The sequence below is a fragment of the Sycon ciliatum genome, chromosome 12, assembly GCF_964019385.1.
Source record: "Sycon ciliatum chromosome 12, ocSycCili1.1, whole genome shotgun sequence".
NCBI lineage: Eukaryota > Metazoa > Porifera > Calcarea > Leucosolenida > Sycettidae > Sycon > Sycon ciliatum.
The window spans coordinates 22638137-22639102 of NC_088654.1; the positions used below are offsets into that span (position 1 = coordinate 22638137).

Genomic DNA, 966 nt, shown 5'->3' on the forward strand with positions numbered 1-966 from the left:
GGTTTTACTGTATCAGTACTTGAATACTTAGTCGTTGACCAGACAATACAACCGTAACATGGCAATAAATGAAACAAATTGCGTAGTCATACCAATGTAAAATCGGAAACTAGTACTGTCTATTTAATAGTTCCATTGCAATGACTGCATAATTTGTTTTATTCAATGCCATTGATTTTTACAATTATCAGTAATTATTTGAATAAGCGATGAGGGAACAATAGTTATTTATCAACGAATTTTACCTTTTCCAACAACGGATGAAGAACTTGCAGCGCCATTGCTTGTTACACTAGAAGCATTAGTTGGTGGTTTTGCAGTATTTGAAGAACTTGCAGCGCCGTTGCTTGTTACACTAGAAGCATTAGTTGGTGGTTTTGCAGTATTTGAAGGTGTAGGTCTGCTCTCGTTTACTGGATTTCGAGTTACAGGTTGTACTGCAGTGGCCGTAGGGCCAGAAGATGATGCAGCTTGACCAGGGCGACGTACAGGTTCGAAATGGGTCAAGCCCAGAATTCCACGACCACGGCCAGACATGTTGATTGACAATAGGAAGAGAGCCTGATGTTTAGCTAACTACTAAGTAATTAGGATACTCAGCACCAATTTTTGTTCAAATAAAAATTAATGATTAATTTTTCGGAGTCGTAAAAATGGTACGACTTTTTGCTGATTTCAACAAAATAATTATTTTGTGAGATTTTACGACCTCGTGCGCGCGCTAGCGCGCGCTGCCCTGGGCCCTGGCCCGGCCTGGCCTAGGCCGGCTATGCCCGGGCGCCCTACGCCGGCTACGGGCCACGGCCCTAGCTAGCGCTGGAGCTAGCTAGGTAAGGGGCGCGGGCTTTCGGCCTCGCAGCAGTATGGCAGCTGCACTTCGCCTTCGGATAGCGCGCGCGCCTTTTGTTCTTGATTTTCATGCCCGCGTAGCTAGCCTTAGCTTTGGCTTTGGCAGCATGCTTTGCT

The 966-nt window shown here is 45.3% G+C and overlaps 1 protein-coding gene across 1 annotated transcript in view; it reads right to left on the bottom strand.

The window, feature by feature from the left end:
• LOC135828790 (uncharacterized) overlaps window positions 1-614 on the bottom strand; it is a 5281-nt gene extending 4667 nt beyond the window's left edge. The window contains exon 1 of the mRNA XM_065341223.1: window positions 246-614. Coding sequence (XP_065197295.1) covers window positions 246-537 — 292 coding nt within the window. The 5' untranslated portion in view covers window positions 538-614. The remainder of the gene's footprint in view (window positions 1-245) is intronic.
• Between the last annotated feature and the right edge of the window lie 352 nt (window positions 615-966).